This window comes from Hyla sarda, chromosome 9 (genome assembly GCF_029499605.1).
Source record: "Hyla sarda isolate aHylSar1 chromosome 9, aHylSar1.hap1, whole genome shotgun sequence".
Taxonomy (NCBI): Eukaryota; Metazoa; Chordata; class Amphibia; order Anura; family Hylidae; genus Hyla; species Hyla sarda.
Genome location: NC_079197.1, coordinates 18769348 through 18788078, shown reverse-complemented (window position 1 = coordinate 18788078; position 18731 = coordinate 18769348). Strand labels below are relative to the sequence as shown.

The following is an 18731-nucleotide window of genomic DNA, read 5'->3' as shown; positions in this document are numbered from 1 at the left end:
CCGCTAATTAGTACTGGAAGGATTAAGATTTTTTAAATAGAAGTAATTTACAAATCTGTTTAACTTTCTGGCACCAGTTGATTAAAAACCTTTTTTTTTTTTTTCCAGGGGAGTACCCCTTTAAGTGTTTAACACTTACCACAGTGTTTCTCAACCAGGGTGCCTTTAGCTGTTGCAAAACTACAACTCCCAGCCTGAATGGTGTATGTGCTCATGCGCGTCCTCCATTCTCGGATGGCAGAATTAGTAGACGTATCTGTTGTTCAGGAGTCTGGGAAAGCTGGGTGACTACCTGTATCAGTATAGAGGTCACTCAGCTTTCTCAGACTTTAGGCCAGTAAATCTGCTTACATTTGCAGGGGAACATTTTAAAAAAAAAATCTGGACAGCCAACGGCCGTCAGGGCATGCTGGGAGTTGTAGTTTTACAACAGCTGGAGACACACTGTTTGGAAAGAGGTTGACATGCTGAAGTCTTTCCCCTTTTCCTTGTAGCTGGTGATCGCAGCCTTGAAATGTCACAAGTACGATAAAACCATCCAGGTTACCGGGAGTGCAGCCCTCTTCTACTTGACGAACGCCGAATACCGCGGCGAGCAGAGTGTCCGGCTCCGGCGACAGGTTATCCAGGTCGTGCTGAATGGCATGGAATCCTACCAAGAAGTCACAGTAAGCTGTTATTCATACTGTATTGTACTTTATATGCAAAGCAGAGAAGTTTTTGCAGAAGCCCATTTTTTTTTTTAAAGTCCATCGGAGTAATACAAAGATAGGGGGGAAAAAAAATAAAAAACAGGATCTGATGATGTCATCACATCTATTAAAGCAACATTATTTATTACATTTTTTGGTCCACGTTTTTTTGATCCTCACATTCTAAGACACATGACTTTTTATTTTTTTATTTTACCACTGACAAAGTTGTATTAGGGCTTCTTATTTGCGGGACTCGTTGTACTTTTCATTGGCGTGTACCGTATTTTTCGCCCTATAGGACGCACCGGCGTATAAGACGCACCCAATTTATAGGTGCAAAATCTAAAAAAATAAAGATTTTGAACCCAATAGTGGTCTTCAACCTGCGGACCTCCAGATGTTGCAAAACTACAACTCCCAGCATGCCCGGACAGCCGTTGGCTGTCCGGGCGTGCTGGGAGTTATAGTTTTGCAACATCTGGAGGTCCGCAGATTGAAGACCGCTGCATAGGCGGTAATACTCACGTGTCCCCGCCGCTCCGGACCCGTCACCGCTGCCCTGGATGTCGCTCCATCGCTGTCGCCGTTTCCCCGTCGCTCCGGAACGTCTCTGCTGCCGGCTGGGTATCCTCGCTCTCCGTCGCCGCCATCACGTCGTTACGCACGCCGACGCACGTACGCGACGACGTGATGACGAGGAAGGAGAGTGCCGGCCATACAGGGGATCTCTGAACGGAGAAGACACCGAGGAGGCAGGTAAGGTCCCTCCCGGTGTCCTGTAAGCACTAACCCGGCTATTCAGTCGGGCTGTTCGGGACCGCCGCGGTGAAATCGCGGCGGTCCCGAACAGCCCGACTGAACAGCCGGGTTAGTGTCCCTTTCCCTTCAGACGCGGCGGTCAGCTTTGATCACTGCGTCTGAAGGGTTAATACAGGGCATCACCGCGTTCGGTGATGTCCTGTATTAGCCGCGGGTCCCGGCCGTTGATGGCTGCAGGGACCGCCGCGATAGGGGTGTATTCGCCGTATAAGACGCACCGACTTTTTCCCCCCAGTAAAATTGCCATCATATGTTGAGGGACCACTGTATTTGGCTTTTTTCCCCCCCACTTTTTATTACGTTTATTCAGGGACGTGATTTGACCAAAATCAGCAATTCTGGCATTTGGAATATTTTTGCATTTACACCTTTTAGCGTGCAGCATCAGGAATACGTTTTTTTTTTTATATGGACGTCAATGGGAAACGCACATGTATACGGTTCCATACGGGGAAAACATATATGTTTTTACTTTGCACATGCGCATTTGAATCCTAAAGTCCCCACCCAAGACCCCTCCCATTAAAAATGGACAGAATTTTCAAAAACGTATGGGATTTTTTTCTATAAAAACTGACGGAACTGTATGCACAGTATACTGTTTAAAAACGCATACAGTTTACTTTTTTCCATCCTGTTCCATCCGTTTTTTTGCCATACGGTCTTCTTTAGAAAAACGGATTGAAAACAGTATGGCAAAAACGTAGTGTGAACCCAGCCTAATTGTATAAGCCTCCACATCCGCTACTGTAGGAAAACCTATAATTGTCTCTGGATTCCACCAGGTGCAGAGGAACTGCTGCCTCACATTATGTAATTTTGGGATCCCCGAGGAGCTGGAGTTCCAGTACCAGAGAGTGAATGAGCTGCTGCTGAACATCCTCATCCCCACCCGGCAAGACGAGTCCATCCAGCGGATCGCGGTTCACCTCTGCAATGCTCTCGTCTGCCAGGTGGACAATGACCACAAGGAGGCCGTGGGCAAGATGGGCTTTGTCATGGTAAGTCAAGTGTTTCCCAACCAGTTGCTTCCAGCTGTTGCAAAACTACAACTCCCAGCATGCCCGGACAGCCTACGGCTGTCCGGGCATGCTGGGAGTTGTAGTTTTGCAACAGCTAAAGGCACCCTGGTTGAGAAACACTGTGGTAAGTGTTAGACACTTAAAGGGGTTCTCCCCTGGAATTTTTATTTATTTATTTTTTTAAATCACCTGGTGCCAGAAAGTTGGACAGATTTTGTAAATTACTTCTATTTAAAAATCTTTAATCCTTCCAGTACTTAGCTGCTGTATGCTCCACAGGAAGTTCTTTTCTTTTTGAATGTCCTTTCTGTCTGACCACAGTGCTCTCTGCTGACACCTCTGTCCGTTGCAGAAACCGTCAAGAGCAGGATAGGTTTGCTATGGGGGTTTGCTCTACTTCCCAAAATAGACAGAGGTGTCAGCAGAGAGCATTGTGGTCAGGCAGAAAGGAAAAAAAAAAAAAGAACTTCCTCTGTAGTATACAGCAGCTGATAAGTACTGGAAGGGTTAAGATTTTTAAATAGAAGTAATTTAAAAGTCTTTTTAACTTTCTGGCACCAGTTGATTTAAAAAAAATGTTTTCTGGTGGAGTAAAATCATTTATTTTATTTGCATGTTTGTTTGTTTGTTTTTTTTTTTTTTTTTTTTTTTTTTTTACACTAAGCCTTTTGCTTTTATCTGCACAGACTATGCTTAAGCTGATTCAGAAGAAGTTACAGGACAAAACAGTAAGTAATGTCACTTCTGCCTTGTATGTGTGTTTGTTCCACCATCCTTTCCCAAAAAAATTAAAAATAATGCACTACTCAATGTAGAGTGCAGATGTGGGTAACGTCATCCAAAGGCAAGTGGCCCTAATGATTTACCGTATATACTCGAGTATAAGCCGACCCGAGTATAAGCCGAGGCCCCTAATTTCAACCCAAACTCCCAGGAAAAGTTATTGACTCGAGTATAAGCCTAGGGTGGGAAATACATCATCCCCCCCTATCATCATCCAGAGCCCCGTCATTAACATCATCATCATCACCACCTGTCATCATCCAGACCCTCATCATCATCACCTGTCATCATCCCCTTGTCATCATTCCACACCCCCCCCTTCATCATCCCCTTGTCAACATCCCCACCCCCCTTCATCATCATCCCACACCCCCCCTTCATCATCCCCTTGTCATCATCCCCACCCCCCTTCATCATCCCCTTGTAATCATCCCACACACCCCCCTTCATCATCCCCTTGTCATCTTCCCCACCCCCCTTCATCATCCTCTTGTCATCATCCGCCCTCAGTGGTCTTCAACCTGCGGACCTCCAGAGGTTTCAAAACTACAACTCCCAGCAAGCCCGGGCAGCCATCGGCTGTCCGGGCTTGCTGGGAGTTGTAGTTTTGAAACCTCTGGAGGTCCGCAGGTTGAAGACCACTGCGGCCTTCGACATCATCCAGCCCCCTCTCACCCCCTTTAGTTCTGTACAGTACTCGCCTCCGCTCGGCGCTGGTCCGGTGCTGCAGGACTGTCCGGTGAGGAGGTCGTCCGGTGGGATAGTGGTTCCGGGCTGCTATCTTCACCGGGGAGGCCTCTTCTCCGCGCTTCGGGCCCAGAATAGACGCGTTGCCTTGACGATGACGCAGAAGTACGTTGGTAATGAACGTACCTCTGCGTCGTCGTCAAGACAACGTGACTATTCTGGGGCCGGGCCCGAAGCGCTTAGAAGAGGCCTCCCCGGTGAAGATAGCAGCCCGGAACCACTATCCCACCGGACGACCTCCTCTCTGGACAGTCCTGCCGCACCGGACCAGCGCCGAGCGGAGGTGAGTACTGTACAGAACTAAAGGGGGGTGAGAGGGGGCTGGATGATGTCGAAGGCCACAGTGGTCTTCAACCTGCGGACCTCCGGAGGTTTCGAAACTTCAACTCCCAGCAAGCCCGGACAGCCGATGGCTGCCCGGGCTTGCTGGGAGTTGTAGTTTTGAAACCTCTGGAGGTCCGCAGGTTGAATACCACTGCGGGTGGAGAGTTCACTCGAGTATAAGCCAAGGGGGGTGTTTTCAGCACGAAAAATCGTGCTGAAAAACTCGGCTTATACTCGAGTATATACGGTACATCTATAAGGCCATGTTCACGTGGCGTAAAATGTGCGGAATGTCTGCAAGGAAGACACAGACAGACATTCCGCACATTTGAATAATCCTGCAGGCGCTAGGACCGCTCAGAAATGCACCATCCCATAGACAGCAATACATTTTCGAGTGAAATCCGCAAAAAGGACGGACAAGTCCTTCTTTTTGCGGGCGCCGGAATCTGGATTTCTGAATTTCCTTTCTGTCTGACCACAGTGCTCTCTGCTGACACCTCTGTCCGTTTCAGAAACTGTCCAGAGCAGGAGAGGTTTGCTATGGGAATTTGCTCCTACTCTGGACAGTTCCTAAAATGGACAGAGGTGTCAGCAGAGAGCACTGTGGTCAGACAGAAAGGAAATTCAAAAAGAAAAGAACTTCCTGTGTAGTATACTGCAGCTGATAAGTACTGGACGGGTTAAGATTTTTAAATAGAAGTAATTTTGTGAACAGTGCAGCAGAATCCGATTGAAATCAGTGACACTCTGCTGCAACAGTCTGTGCAGAATAATAAGGCAGAATTCCGCACAAACATTCCACCGTGTGAACATAGCCTAATGCTGCAGATATCCCTTAAACTATAACACTGCAGATATATCTAATGCCACTCCAGTCCATAGGCTGTGTCTGGTTTGCAGCTCAGCCCCATTATAGTGCATGGTGCGGAGCTGCAAAACATATATGGCCCGTGAACAAGAGTAGTGCGGCTTCCTAAAATAAGCAGACCCTTTATTCTGATCTCAGAACAGCTCTTCATTTGACATGCTCAGAAGTTATTAAAGTGTTATTCCCATCTCAAAATATGATGGCCTCGCTTTATGATCAGGGCAGCTCGGTGGTGAGCACTGTTTGCTTGCAGCGCCGGGGTCCTGGGTTCAAATCTCACCAAGGACAATATCTGCAATGAGTTTGTATGTTCTCCATGTGTCTGTGTGGGTTTGCTCCCACACCACAAAAACGTACTGATAATATGTGAAATTAGATTATGAGCCCCAGTGGGGAACAGTGTACACTGCTGCGGAATCTGTGTGTGCTATGTAAAGTAAAGACTTATTATTAGCAGTGGTCCAGCCTCTGGGACCCTCACTGATCTTAAGAAGGAAGGGCTTGTTGCAGCTTTATACATCTTATCCCCTATGCAAAGGATAGGGGATAAGATGTATGATTGTAGGGGTCCTGCCGCTGGGGATGTGACGCCACGCCCCCTCCATTCATGTCTATGATAAGATGTATAAAGCCGGAATACCCCTTTAAGTCAATTGGGACGGCTACAGTTCCTTATACATCTAGTGGCCAGGGTCCCACTAGGTTATGAAAATTTTAAGACACAGCATTAAATCACCACTGGGGCTCCGTAATTCTCTGGATCAGTGGGGTCTCACAGGTCATACCTACTATAGTAGCAATAGGACATCATGACCTAGTAGCAATTTGACATAACTTTATGAGATGGAAACAGCCCTTTAGTAAATTCTTGGACTCAGTGCTGTTAGGGTATGTTCACTCTACGTAATTCCCACGGAATTCTGCGCACGGAACGGAATTACGTGCTGTGAACATAAACATCAGCGTGAATGGTTTTCCGTGAGACCCGTTCACACTGCGGAATTTCAGACAATTCCGCCGCTGAAATTGTTAAGCGCAAAGAAAGAACATGTTCATTCTTGGCGTGGAAGTCCGCGAACACTGAATAGCCGCCAATGCGCAGTGCCGTGCGTTCCTAGCGCCGAAGTATTGCGGTGGCAGGCGCCAGAATGGAATCTCCGCTTGTGGAATTCTGAGAGATTCCGTTCGTAATCCGTAGTCTGAACATATCCTTATAAGAAATGGTTCATTCCCTTTTTTCTTACTTGGCAGTGTGACCAGGTGATGGAGTTTTCCTGGAGCGCCCTATGGAACATCACAGATGAGACCCCAGATAACTGTGAGATGTTCCTCAACTATGGCGGCATGAAGCTGTTTCTCGACTGTCTACGTGTGAGTGTACCCACTTTCACTTCTTTGCATCTTTCTTTCGCACTGGTGTAAAACATAACCAAGTGCTCCCTTTGTAATTCTCAGGAATTCCCAGAGAAGCAGGAACTGCATCGTAACATGCTGGGACTTTTGGGAAACGTGGCAGAAGTCCGCGAGCTGCGCCCCCAGCTGATGACATCACAGTTTATTACTGTTTTTAGGTACTTTCCTTTGCCTTAGTTGCATTCTGTTTTTTTTTTTTTTTTTGTTTTTTTTTACAGGCGGGATATTGTTCTAACTTTTGCTCTTCTTCCTCTTGTCAGCAATCTCCTGGAAAGTAAAGCTGATGGGATTGAAGTCTCCTACAACGCCTGTGGGGTGCTGTCACACATAATGTTTGATGGTCCTGAGGCTTGGTTTATTGCAGAACCCACACGCCAAGAGGTGGACGAACGCATGTGGGACGCCATTCAGAGCTGGGATATAAGCTCCAGAAGAAATATCAACTACCGGTCAGAGGAACAACTATTTTACCTTTTAGTTTTCCCTTTTGTACTCAACCTTCTTTTGTTTTCTCTCTTCTGTTCTGGCCAGCTGTGGAAAACGTCCCCTGTGACTACTTACCTGGGTCCTAGCAGCTTTTCTAAATTATGACCTGAAACCGAGCACATCAGATTAAACCAGTGTTTCCCAACCAGGGTGCCTCATTGTTGCAAAACTACGGCTGGCACCCTGGTTGGGAAACAATGGATTAAACCATAGTGTATTGGGACCCTGCTCCTGTTTCATGCTGCCTGTGGTTTGGGCAGCATGAAAAAGATGACAGATTCCCTTTAAATTGATTATCCCAAGATCAAATCTTATTACCCCTACACAGGATAGGTGATAAGTCTGATCTGTGGGGGTCTGACTGCAGGGACTTCCACCGATCACAAGGACAGGAGTCCTTTGTCATCTCAGTGAATACAGCTGTGGTCATGCATGCATGTATGTTTCATTCCCTATCCTTTGGAAAGAGGACAAGATGTCTAGGAGCAGAGTACCCCTTTAAGTACCTATCCTGTGGACAGGTGGTAAGTTGGAATCTTGGGATAATGCCTTTTAATAAGGAGATTTTTTTTTGTACTCCCCATAAAATCTCTTTCTCGTAGCCTTGATTGGGGAACACCTATACTGATAGGTATATGCTCTTGCCACTAGGAGGCGCTGACACTAGGAAATAAAGTCGGCACCTCCCTGGCACGATATACCCGCCCACTGGAAGTGAGGTAATCAGTTTTGTCACAATGCAGTAGGAGAAGCCAACCAAGAAATATGTCCAAAGGACCTTGAAAGGAATCCCGAATAAAAAAAAAACAATAACCGTAAAAGAATAACAGGACAAATGCAGAAATGGGTGGGTGCGGTGTCCCCCAATGAAGGCTATGAGAAAGAGATTTTACAGTGAGTACAAAAATATCTCCTTTTCTTGGTTGCTCTTCATTTGGGACACCAAAGGAAGGGACCGTCCGTGGCAGAGACTCTAAACCCCCGGTATAGAAAGACAAGAAAGAGTCGACCAATAAGCAAGATGGGGCGGAACCATGGAGGTAGGAAATCAACTCCAAGGAACACAGAAGTAGACAGAGTGCTAACCCGGCTGTAAAACAAAAATGGAAAAAGGCACAAAAAGAGAACCCTATCCAGAGTCAACCGAGAAGAGAACATGGCGGAAAAACACCAGGAAAGCAGCGTACGCCTGAGCAGAAGGCGAGCACAGAAGGCGGAGACCAGAAAACCACTGGAAAAAGACGGAAACTAGTTGGTGCAGTAGATCGATGGCCTGGTGCAGAAGATCGATGATCTGAACATCTGCAGACCCAAAACCCCCATCCAGGGGCCTCCAATGAGCCCCCGGGAAGCGAAACAGCTGGACAGGCGTAATATGGACGACCAGAACGCCCTCCATCTCGAGAAAAGATGGACCCCGAAGGAGGAGACGGAAGGTAATAACGGCTAAAAAAGGAGCGGAATGCCCTGAAAAGGGGACATCCCGGAACACCGGAGCGACAGACATGTGAACTGGAGGTTCCTGAGTCACCTCGAAGATGGACACGGAAGAATAAACGGTCAAGAAAGGAGCGGAAGACCTTGAAAAGGAGCATCCCGGAACACCTGGGCAGCCGAAATGGGAACTAAAGGTTCCAGAGTCTCCTGGTGTTCCAGAGTCTCCAAAGGGTTAGTAAAACCAACGCTCCAGGTGACAAACATCCGTGCTGAAACTAGAAGAAGTGCAGTACAGAAAGACCGCCCCATAAATGGATTGCGGAGAAGTCTGGGTAGGACCGCTACACATGCCCAAGACCTCAACTGTCGCTAAAGCCCAAGGAACCAGGATGGCCGACCTAGAAAAGAAGGCACGCCAAAGCATCCCAAAATAGTGTCCAAGATAAGGAGACCAACTGGTCTTGGACCCTTGGTCCAAGCAGACCAGAGAGCTCCGAAACAACAACCGTCAGGACGGGAACGGAGAGGGAAGCAAAAGGGAACCCGGCTGAGACTCCCAGGCTCTGGAGAGGAAGGTTACTCCAGAAGACTGCGGTGTCAGTGTAGCGCAACTGACACCGTCATGGGAAGAAGGAACACACCTTACTAGGGAGATTGTGCCGAGGGGGGGGGGGAGGAGAGCAATGGCAGGACCCAAATGACAGACAGTGGCTAGACCAGCCGTCGCCGAGCCATACCTGATTGCATAAACCCCTCCAACAGAGGAGAGTGCCAAGGCTGCATGAGCAGCAGTAGATAACCAAGAAACAGAAATAGAGCCAGGCTGCAATAGTGGGCAGAAAGCACACAGGCATAGACAGCGGAAGGCTCTTTTGAATGCTCCCAGCCAGAAACTCAACCTATATAGCGGGAAGAGAGATGGCTCCAACTTGGCAGTAGAAAGCGCCCAGTGAAAAAGTCCCCCTAGTGGAGGGGAAAATAAGGGGTGGTCAAGATCAGGCACTGACCATGCCAAGCCTTCTGATCCCCATACCCCAGTATGAAGATCAGAAGGAGCAGCATGGTACTGTAGGAGCAGCAGATGGGCGCCAACTTAGCCAGTCCGGTCATGTGTAAGGCAGCAGAGCCAGGCGCCAAAAAATACCTGGAGGCATGGGGGGGGGGGGGGCGCTGAACTGACTGTGGTGCCCCGCAAGGCCCCATGCCAGAACAGAGGTGCTTAACCGCCACAGACCTTTGGAAACAAGATCAAAGGAAGGCCGGAGGCACACCCCACCGACAGAAAGGAAGGTGGGCTCCACAGGTGCAAAGGGATGGTAGTATACGTAGGGACACAGACATGGATTCCTCCCTAAAGTAGTAGGGTACCAAGACAGCCGGTCCGAAAGAAACCGCAGATCATCCAAAAGTCCGGCAGTATGGAAGACAGTGGAACTCTTAGAAAGGTGAACAGAGTGTGCTGCTGCTGCATACTCTCCTCAGTTGCCACGTACTCACCCCTTGACGGCTTCAGCCAGCTTATGGCCACGCTGCATCATACCAGGCTGAGATAGTGGGGCGAGCAGATGCAAGTAGGGGACCCGGACCCAGGGTACAACCTCCAAGCGCTGGCTGTTGTTGAGAAGGGGTTAACAGTACATACTTGTAGCCTGTCTGTGCTCCTTTGTTGCATATGGGGGAACAGGTAGCGCCATTATCCTGAACCCCCACCTGAAGAAAAAGGGAAATAAAAGGGAGATAAAAAGCCTAACTAAACATCCCTTACTTGAAAATGATAAAAAAAAGGACCAGGTCTGGGGAGCACCCAGACCTGTGTCTTGCCTCCTACTGACACTAGCTAAAACTGATGACCTCACTTCCAGGGGGCGGGTATATCCTGCCAGGGAGGAGACGACTTTTTTACCTAGTGTCAGCGCCTCCTAGTGGCAAGAGCATATACCCATCAGTATCAGTGTCCCCCAATGAAGAGCGACCGAGAAATGACTTTATCACAGGCTTGGTTTCTGCATTTTGATACTAAGTTCCAAATCAAAGTTCACAGACACTTGTCCAGCTCACCAAAACCTCTCCAATGTGCACGGATCGGTGTCCAGCCAACACCCAATAGTAGAACAAAAAAGCAGGAGATCCAGCACTATTCTTTGCAGCTTTATTGCAACACAGCACTCAGATAAAATCGGCCAACACATCAAACGCGTTTCGAGCGCATGCGCTCGAAACGCGTTTGATGTATTGGCCGATTTTATCCGAGTGCTGTGTTACAATAAAGCTGCAAAGAATAGTGCTGGATCTCCTGCTTTTTTTGTTCTAAGTTCCAAATCCCCTGAAGCCCCCACTAAGGGGAACGTGCTTTATGCATTTATACATTCCAGCCGGGCATTGGGACTACAGAACATGGCACATTTCAAGGATGGAAGCCACATCTTATAATAACCACCAGAATCTCTGATGTTTTACAATGATTCCTAATACCCTCAAATTTCTTTTTTTTGAAGGTCATTTGAGCCAATTCTACGGCTTTTGCCCCAGAGTGTTTCCCCTGTGAGCCAGCACTGGGCGACGTGGGCCCTATACAATCTTGTATCTGTATATTGTGAGTATTACGTCCCATCCTATCTTATTACTGAATAATTATGGGAGATAATACATTTTATTTTAGGTAACAGAAGTCATCTATTGGAGTAAGAACAGGCATAGGTGCACATCTGTAATAATGGGGAGCATGGGGGAAGGGCTGCTACAAGGAATAAAAGGGGTAGCATAAAGTTATGTAAACAATTACTAAGTACGGCGTACAATTGTATAAAGAAATTGATGGCCGCATATACCCAGTGTACAGCTAGATATGTCCAAAAACCAGGCACATGAAGGACTAGGTGCCAAATTTACAGTTCTCCTGGTCTTGAATTTGACTGGTATAATGGAATGAGAACCCATTCGTGTTTCTAATACATTTTTCTTGCCTTTACTTTAGCGGACAAGTACTGCCCCCTGTTGATCAAGGAAGGAGGACTCCCTCTGCTGCTAGATGTGCTCAAAATGACCACTACACGCCAAGAAACCAAGGATATGGCCAGGTATTGTACACCACATCCTAGACGCATGCTATCAATGGTTACACTTATAAGGTTTTATATTGACAAAATATAATTAATTAAAAAGTTATTTTTTTTCAATTCAGTGACATTAGGATACGCCATAACTAGTTACTAGGGGTACTCCGGTGGAAAACTTATTTTTTTTTTTAATGAACTGGTGCCAGAAAGTTAAACATATTTGTAAATTACTTCTATTTTAAGGGTACCTCTCATCAAAAAAACTTTTGATATATTATAGATTAATGTATGCAGAATAACTTTACAATTGCATGTTATTAAAAAATATGCTTCTTTCTATTTAATTTTCCATTTTGAAGAAATGACCACTAGGGGTCTCCCTACCAGTCCTGGCAGCAAGCATTTCAGACTCATGCTGGAGTCCTAAACACTACGAGCTGCCAGTCTGCTTTGTTCACAAAGGAGAACACTCAGAGCTGCCAGCCTGCTTTGTTCACAGCCTGTTTGGCTGTGAACAAAGCAGGCTGGCAGCTCTGAGTGTTTAGGACTCCAGTATGAGTCAGAAATGCTTGCTGACAGGACTGATCGGGAAAAATACAATAGATAGAAGCATATTTTTCATTAACATGCTATTGGAAAGTTATTCAACATTCATTAATCTAAAATATATCAAAAGTTTATTTGATGAGAGGTACCCTTTAAAAATCTTAATCCTTCCATTACTTATTCGTAGCTGTATGCTACAGAGGAAATTATTTTCTTTTTGAATTTCTTTTTTTTGTCTTGTCCACAGTGCTCTCTGCTGACACCTCTGTCCGTGTCAGGAACTGTCCAGAGCTGCATAGGTTTGCTATGGGGATTTTCTCCTGCTCTGGACAGTTCCTGATACGGGCATCAGGTGTCAGCAGAGAGCACTGTGGACAAGACAAAAAAGAAATTCAAAAAGAATAGAATTTCCTCTGTAGCATACAGCTACTAATAGGTACTGGAAGGACAAATATTTTTTAATAGATGTTATTTACAAATCTGTTTAACTTTCTGGCACCAGTTGATATAAAAAATATGTTTTCCACCGGAGTACCCCTTTAATGGGTGTGAAGCCGACCCTTGGGGCCCCACTAATCACAACCTTTAGGGTCTATTCACACGGACAGTTTTCTGCACAGAATTGATGCGCAGGATTTCAAGCTGTGTTCAGTCATTCAGTTTACATTGAAATCTGCAGCAGAAAATCCTGCGCATCAGGGGTACTCCGGTGGAAAACAGTGCTCTCTGCTGACACCTCTGTCCGTGTCAGGAACTGCCCAGAGGAGCATAGGTTTGCTATGAGGACATTTCCTGATACGGACATCGGGTGTCAGCAGAGAGCACTGTGGACAAGACAAAAAAGAAATTCAAAAAGAATAGAATTTCCTCTATAGCATACAGCTGCTAATAAGAACTGGAAGGGGAAGGGTAAAGATTTGTTAGTAGAAGTAATTTACAAATCTGTTTAACTTTCTGGCACCAGTTCATTAAAATAAAAAAAACATTTTCCACCTGAGTACCCCTTTAAGGCTCTGCAGCACTAGTGACTGTGTATTTTAGCACTGGTAAAGCACAGTAGACCAAAATTTGTTCCCTGCGCAGTGTCCCCCCCCCCCCCCCCCCCCCTCTGGATCAGGCCCAATTTACTTAAACTAGTTTATGTCACCACATTTTAGGAAGCTGTAATAAGACTATGCTGGGAACAGCGCCAAAGTTCTTTAAAGTCCCTGAGGGTTTGGAGAAGATGCAGACAACAGTTTATTAATATACTTAATATTGGGCATAAAACCTTACATCTTAAAGATTGCAAGAGGATATTTAACAGGGGACAAGTTAATTTGTAAATGTACTGTGTAAGTTGGCTCTGCCCCGATTGCTGCGTCTAGATCAGTGTTTCCCAACCAGGGTGTCTCCAGCTGTTTCAAAATTACAACTCCCATCATTCCCGGACAACCAACGGCTGTCCGGGCATGCTAGGAGTTGTGGTTTTGCAACAGCTGAAGGCACCCTGGTTGGGAAACACTGATCTAGATGATGGCCCTTCAGGCATATATGCATGTGCTATGCAAAAGAACTCATGTCAGCCTTGTAAGTTATCGATCCTGTGCCCCAATATGAATGACATTGTGGCCCTACAACAGATGTTCTTGTACTTATAAAGGAAAGACTTGAGGGCATTCTAAGCCAAGAAGGATAGGGTCACATGTTCACGTCTCATTTATTTTTTTTGGCTAATAAAAATAATAGTTGTCCAATTAGACAAAAAAATTTTGATGCGCTATCCACATGGTAGGCCATCAATAAATGATCGCTGGGATGCCAACACTTGGCACACCTGACGATCAGCTAATGGGCAGAAAATAAACAATGTTCAGGAGCCAAAAGCCTTAAAGGAGTACTCTACTGGAAAACATATTTTAGTTTTTTTAATCAACTGGTGCCAGAAAGTTAAACTGATTTGTAAATTCCTTCTATTTAATAATCTTAATCCTTCCAGTACTTATCAGCTGCTGTATGCTCCACAGGAAGTTCCTTTCTTTTCTTGAATTTCCTTTATGTCTGACTACAGTGCTCTCTGCTGACACCTCTGTCCAGTCTCTGAACTGTCCATAGAAAACCTCTCCTGCTCTGGTCAGTTCCTGACATGGACAGAGGTGTCAGCAGAGAGCGCTGTCGGTCAGATTGGAAAGAACTACCCCGCCTTCTCTGGAGCATAAAATAGCTGATAAGTACTGAAAGGATTAAGATTTTTATATAGAAGTCATTTACAAATCTGTTAAACTTTCTGGCATCAGTTGATAAAAAAAAAAAGTTGAGTGGAGTACCCCTTTAATTCCATACGCTCTATGTAGTGGTGATGCTGGGTAACTGCAGAGCAGCTCTTTTTCAATGGGAGCTGCTAGTCTGTTACAAGGGCTGAGTCTTCCAACACCATGGCTCTTCTGATCTGCGGAGGTGCCCATTGGAGAATCAATTATTAATGGCTTGTTAGGCCAGAAAACAACCTAAAGATGTGGTATATACTAGTGATTTGTTTCATTTTACAAAATGACTAGAGATGAGCAAACTTACAGTAAATTTGATTCGTCACGAACTTCTCGGCTCGGCAGTTGATTACTTATCCTGCATAAATTAGTTCAGCTTTCAGGTGCTCCCGTGGGCTGGAAAAGATGGATACAGTCCTAGGAGACTCTTTCCTAGGACTGTATCCACCTTTTCCAGCCCACCGGAGCACCTGAAAGCTGAACTAATTTATGCAGGATAAGTCATCAACTGCCGAGCCGAGAAGTTCGTGACGAATCAAATTTACTGTAAGTTCGCTCATCTCTAAAAATGACTTCTATCTCTCTTTTTTTTTTCCAGGAAAGTGATCGAGCATTGCAGTAGTTATAATGAAGAGAGTATGGACACATTACTATAAGGAAGCTGAAGGCAGCCACATGTATCCTTCTGTGCCCCCCAACACCAAGAACACTTCTATTCTACTGTGACACCAGGAGGGGGGGACGTGTGCACCCAGTACCACCAGACACCAGAAAGAAGTTACTTTGCACAAGAAACTATTGTTATTGGTGTTTTATTTCTCTCCGTTTGGGTTGTTTCCTAGAGAAAGCTACGTCAGCAACCAAGTAAGCAAGACTATAATCCCATTGGTAACCCTACATCTGATGTAGACTTCTATAAAAGCCTCCGGGCGGGGGATGTGGTAAACAATGAAGCCACCATGAAGACGGGCTCCTCGCACCTTACAGACAGCTACACTCCGTGAATCTAGGTGATAGAAAGATCAATGAGCCCTATGTACTTCCACTTGTCACCAACCCTACCATGGCCATAGTTCTCCAGCCAAAAAGAAATGGAAGAGCGCTCCGTAGCGTAAAATCGCCAATGTAAGGTTCAAACTAGTGTAGTGAGGAACTCTTACCAGAGGCGGTTGTGTGAACTCGCACACAACAATAGTCAGCGTGAGTGAGTAAGTGCCTGGTCTGCAGCCTCCCCCGACTATACGAGACAAGACAAGTGAGAACTTCCACAGAGCGGTGGGTGGATATCGGCGCTGACCAGGATGAGACACGTCATCCAGTGAGTAAAAAGGGGATTAAAACAAATGCAACCCGTTTCACCGCGCTTGCGCGGCTTCCTCAGGCAACGCCTGAGGAAGCCGCACAAGCGCGGTGAAACGCGTTGCATTTGTTTTAAAGGAAAACTGTCAACTTTCTCCCCCCCGCACTAACCAGCAGTACTGGCTGGTAGTGCAGTGGACACTGATCAGTTTGATCCTTACCGTGCCCGGATCCGCTGCGCAGTACTGCCGTAATCTTCTATTTTTAGCATATGTAAATGAGGTGTTAACTGGCACAGACCGGGCTAACTGGCAATGTGACGTCAGTGCTGCCGGCCGCAGCACCGCCCAGCTCGTTAATATATTCCTCCCCGGGGAGAAGAGGGAGGGGAGGAATATTGATGAGCCGGGCGGCGGCGCTGCGGCAGGCGGCACTGACGTCACATTGCCAGTTAGCCTGGCCGGTGCCAGTTAGCACCTCATTTACATATACCAAAAATAGCAGATTACGGCAGAACGGCGCGGCGGATCTGGGCACAGTAAGGAGCAAACTGATCAGCATCCCCAGCACTATCAGCGAGTACCACTGGTTAGTGCGGGAGGAGAAAGCTGACAGTTTGCCTTTAAAACAAATGCAACGCGTTTCACCGCGCTTACGCGGCTTCCTCAGGCGTTGCCTGAGGAAGCCGCGCAAGCGCGGTGAAACGCGTTGCATTTGTTTTAATAAATCCCCTTTTTACCCACTGGACGCGTCTCATCCTGGTCAGCGCTGATATCCACCCACCGTCTGTGGAAGTCTTCACTTGTCATAGTTCACCAGACGACAGCTTGGCAAGTATACTTCCCACCTTTTTCTGCCAGACTGGTTTATTAAGCGTCACGTGGAAGTAAAATGGCAGCTCACACTACAGAAACCCTATGTGTTAGAACCAATACATTACATCACTCCTCCAGAAGATATAAAACTGCCTCTCTAGTGCCACCTATAGGGGACTATTCAAGGAAATTCGGTACCCTCCAAGAGGTAACACACATACAACGTTATAATGGAAAGTGTTTTGTGGCATGGAATAGCTTCCAAGAAAACAATATGGTGACAGATGACGAAAGCCACAAAGAAACCGCCAGGTCCTAGGCTTAGTCGCTATATGAGAAGCCTGAAGAAAATCAATACACAAAAGAGCAGAAACTGTACACGGCCACTGCCAATGTTTCCTCCACAGGGCACCATGAGATCGGCTCGGGCCAAATTTCCCATATGCTTGCAATTACCGCTCACTGTAGTCTGTACTGAATTTTTTATAAGTTATGACATTGCCAGGTAATCACGGCCTATTCATGTGTTCTTACCGAAAATTTTCACGAAGGATTTCAGTGGAGGACGTTCACCTTGTTCTTACATGTTTGCAGTGATCTTGGTAGTAAAACGGCATAGTGTATTGTCTATAAGCCTTTGGCTGTGCGGGCATGCTGGGAGTTGTAGTTTTGCAACAGCTGGAGGCACACCAGTTGGGAAGCACTGGTCTATAAGGGTATGTTGACACTACTTAATTCCCGCAGAATTCCGTGAGCGGAATGCCGCGAACGGAATGACGCGCTGTGAACGTAAACATCAGTGTGAATGGGTTTCCGCGAGACCTGTTTACACTGCGGAATTTCCGCCGCTGAAATTGTTCCGCGCAAAGAAAGAACATGTTCATTCCTTGCGCGGAAGTCCGCGAACACTGCGTAGCCGTCATTGGTGACAGTGCGGTGCCGCGCGGTCCTACCGCCGAAGTATTACGGCGACGGCAGCCAGAATGGAATCTCCGCTTGCGGAATTTTGCGAGCGGAGATTCCGATCATTATCCGTAGTGTGAACATACCCTAAGAGACAATAGGCCTGTCATATAGGAGATTATGGCACGCCAGGACGAGTCTGCAAAAATCATGGCCTCCTGATTTTGGACAACCCCTTTAAAAGCCTAATTCTACTCAAAACCTGACAATTAGTATCAATATATCATTTAAACAGTTAAACAGATTGGTAAATTACTTCTATTCAAAAATCTTAATCCTTCCAGTACTTGGCTGCTGTATGCTCCACAGGAAGTTCTTTTCTTTTTGAATTTCCTTTCTGTTTGACCACAGTGCTCGCTGCTGACACCTCTGTCCATATTAGGAACTGTCCAGAGTAGGAGCAAACTCCATAGCAAACCTCTCCTGCTCTGGACAGTTCCTGATGTGGACAGAGGTGTCAGCAGAGAGCACTGTGGTCAGACAGAAAGGAAGTTCAAAAAGAAAAGAACTTCCTGTGGAGCATACAACAGCTAATAAGTACTGGAAGGATTACGATTTTTAAATAGAAGTCATTTACAAATCTGTTTAACTTTCTGGCACCAGTTGATTTAAAAAAAAATGTTTTCCACGGGAGTACCCCTTTAAGTGTTTCTCAACCAGGGTGCCTTTAGCTGTTGCAAAACTACAACTCCCAGCATGGCCGGACAGCCAACGGCTGTCCGGGCATGCTGGGAGTTGTAGTTTTGCAACAGCTGGAGGCACACCGGTTGGGAAACACTGGTCTATAAGAGACAATAGGTCTGTCATATATGAGATTATGGTACGCCAGGGCTACTCTGCAAAAATCATGGCCTCCTGATTTTGGATAACCCCTTAAAAGCCTAATTCTACTCAAAACCTGACAATTAGTATCAGTAAATCATTTCTATATAGGTCAAGGGTGCTGAGCCCTACTCTGTTGTATGCTGAGTCTGTGCATTAAAGGGGTACTCCGCCTCTAGACATCGTATCCCCTATCCAAAGGATAAGGGGATAAGATGTCTGATCGTGGGAGTCCCGCAACTGGGACCCCCGCAATCTCTGTGCAGCACCCAGCGTTCGTTTAGAATAGGGATTGACCGATACTGATTGTTTAGGGCCGATACCGATAATCTGTAGACTTTAAAGGGGTATTCCAGGCAAAAACTTTTTTTATATATATCAACTGGC

At 46.3% G+C, this 18731-nt stretch overlaps 1 protein-coding gene across 1 annotated transcript in view; it reads left to right on the top strand.

The window, feature by feature from the left end:
- ZER1 (zyg-11 related cell cycle regulator) overlaps positions 1 to 15769 on the top strand; it is a 35114-nt gene extending 19345 nt beyond the window's left edge. Inside the window, exons 8-16 of the mRNA XM_056538831.1 lie at positions 495 to 668; positions 2300 to 2515; positions 3223 to 3264; positions 6513 to 6632; positions 6717 to 6832; positions 6935 to 7123; positions 11093 to 11190; positions 11572 to 11674; positions 15044 to 15769. Coding sequence (XP_056394806.1) covers positions 495 to 668; positions 2300 to 2515; positions 3223 to 3264; positions 6513 to 6632; positions 6717 to 6832; positions 6935 to 7123; positions 11093 to 11190; positions 11572 to 11674; positions 15044 to 15101 — 1116 coding nt within the window. The 3' untranslated portion in view covers positions 15102 to 15769. The remainder of the gene's footprint in view (positions 1 to 494; positions 669 to 2299; positions 2516 to 3222; positions 3265 to 6512; positions 6633 to 6716; positions 6833 to 6934; positions 7124 to 11092; positions 11191 to 11571; positions 11675 to 15043) is intronic.
- Positions 15770 to 18731: the final 2962 nt, after the last annotated feature.